This window comes from Pediculus humanus, genomic scaffold (genome assembly GCF_000006295.1).
Source record: "Pediculus humanus corporis 1103172108294 genomic scaffold, whole genome shotgun sequence".
NCBI lineage: Eukaryota > Metazoa > Arthropoda > Insecta > Psocodea > Pediculidae > Pediculus > Pediculus humanus.
This window is the reverse complement of record NW_002987863.1, coordinates 48,170-49,816: the sequence shown is the minus strand read 5'-3', so window position 1 is coordinate 49,816 and position 1,647 is coordinate 48,170. Positions and strand designations below refer to the sequence as shown.

The 1,647-nt window shown below is 34.2% G+C and overlaps 1 protein-coding gene across 1 annotated transcript in view; it reads right to left on the bottom strand.

The window, feature by feature from the left end:
* Positions 1–612: 612 nt before the first annotated feature.
* Phum_PHUM549420 (Programmed cell death protein, putative) overlaps positions 613–1,647 on the bottom strand; it is a gene marked incomplete at both ends in the record, with an annotated part of 3,705 nt that continues 2,670 nt past the window's right edge. The window contains 2 exons of the mRNA XM_002431765.1: positions 613–717; positions 813–967. Coding sequence (XP_002431810.1) covers positions 613–717; positions 813–967 — 260 coding nt within the window. The remainder of the gene's footprint in view (positions 718–812; positions 968–1,647) is intronic.

Sequence of the window (1,647 nt, the reverse complement as noted above, 5' to 3'; positions counted from 1 at the left end):
CAAAAACAGTAGCCCCCCACCGATATTTGAGCATTCATCCCTAAGGAATGGTCGGGTAGGAACCTGGGATAAATACTTAAAAACCCCGACAAATAAGAGTCTTGTCGTGCTTAATAGTTAAAATAATAATAATACTAAAAGTCAGTAATCAATTGCAATAAAAAAAAATAATTTGTACTCCGGAAGAAAAAACGACAACAACAAAAAAAAAATGGAAGACGCTCGACGATAATAATAAGCAACTAAAAAATTAATAATTAGATAACTTGCTAAGTCGATTAGTAATAATAATAATAATAATAATAATAATAATAATGATAATGATAATAATAATAAAGCAAACTATTCTTTAAAAATAAAAAAATTAGCAACTATATACCGCATTTAAATAAAATGAATGAATGTTTCAATTTTATAAGTCAGTCACACCCCTTTAGATTTTAAAACGATTTTTTTTTAATTTTTTCTCCTCCTCCAAACCCTCCCCTCGCGTACTTTCGCATACCTCCTCCCTTCCTCCCATCCTTCCCTTTGAAATTGGCAAAAAAAAAAAAAAGAAAAAGAAAAAGAAAAAAAGAAAACCTGAGAATTGAAGAAAATCCATAGCCCGAATCACATGACGAGAGTCATCAAAATCATGCATAGAAATTCTTCGTAGCGAACAGTGATAATTCCATCCAAATCCGTGTCGTGCTGCCTAAAAGCTGTCGTTAACATCTGCAGAAAAAAAAGAAAACAATTGGATAAACTCGATACAGGTACCAAGAGTTAAAAAAAAAAAAAAAAAGAAAAGAAAAAAATGTGTCACTCACGTGCAAAACAATACAGCAAGCTATGAAATCGTCGAATCTTATGCTTCCGTTGTTCGACCTATCGAATCTTTTTATTAACAAATCTATGACTCCCTCGCTCAACCTGTATCCAAATGTCTGGAGAGCCGTTTGAAATTCTCCCTTGTCTATGGTACCTAAAAAATAATTTATAACGGTCAGCATCATCATCATCATCATGATATTCTTGACGAGATGAAATGATGATCTTGTCTATTTAATATCTTCTTTTTGGTGCTTTTTCTCGTCATGTACCAATTCCTGTGCCTTTGTACTTGTTTCGGATTTACGATATAATAAATAAACGATTTGTATCTGATTCATTATAATCTTTGAGTGCACAATTTATTACACGATTCACTAACACAACGAACACAAAAATAAAAGTCGATGCCACTAAATCCAAGATGCACTTCTTCTGTGTTCTTCTGACGCTCTGTGTAAGAACCTACCGAGTAGACGACTCTGACCCATGGAAGAACTCACTAGACTGAATCTGCGGTTCTAAAGGTCCACTATTTATACGTGGATGCACACAATGGATGCATTCACCATGCATCTGTTGCACACGTGCACTTTTTATATGTAATTGCCTTTTTACCAAGGGATGAATAGGGTTCCTTCTTCCCAACTTAATGGAGAAATCGTGTTGTAAGGCCATTATATAAATCATTTATAAATAAACAAATAAATGTCCACTTTAAAGCCTCTCACAAATAGGCTAAAATTGTTTACAACAACAACAACAGCAATTGAAGACGTCATCACGGGTGAGAAGAGTGCTATGTTTCTCCTTCCCCCCTCCTCCTCCCAAGTT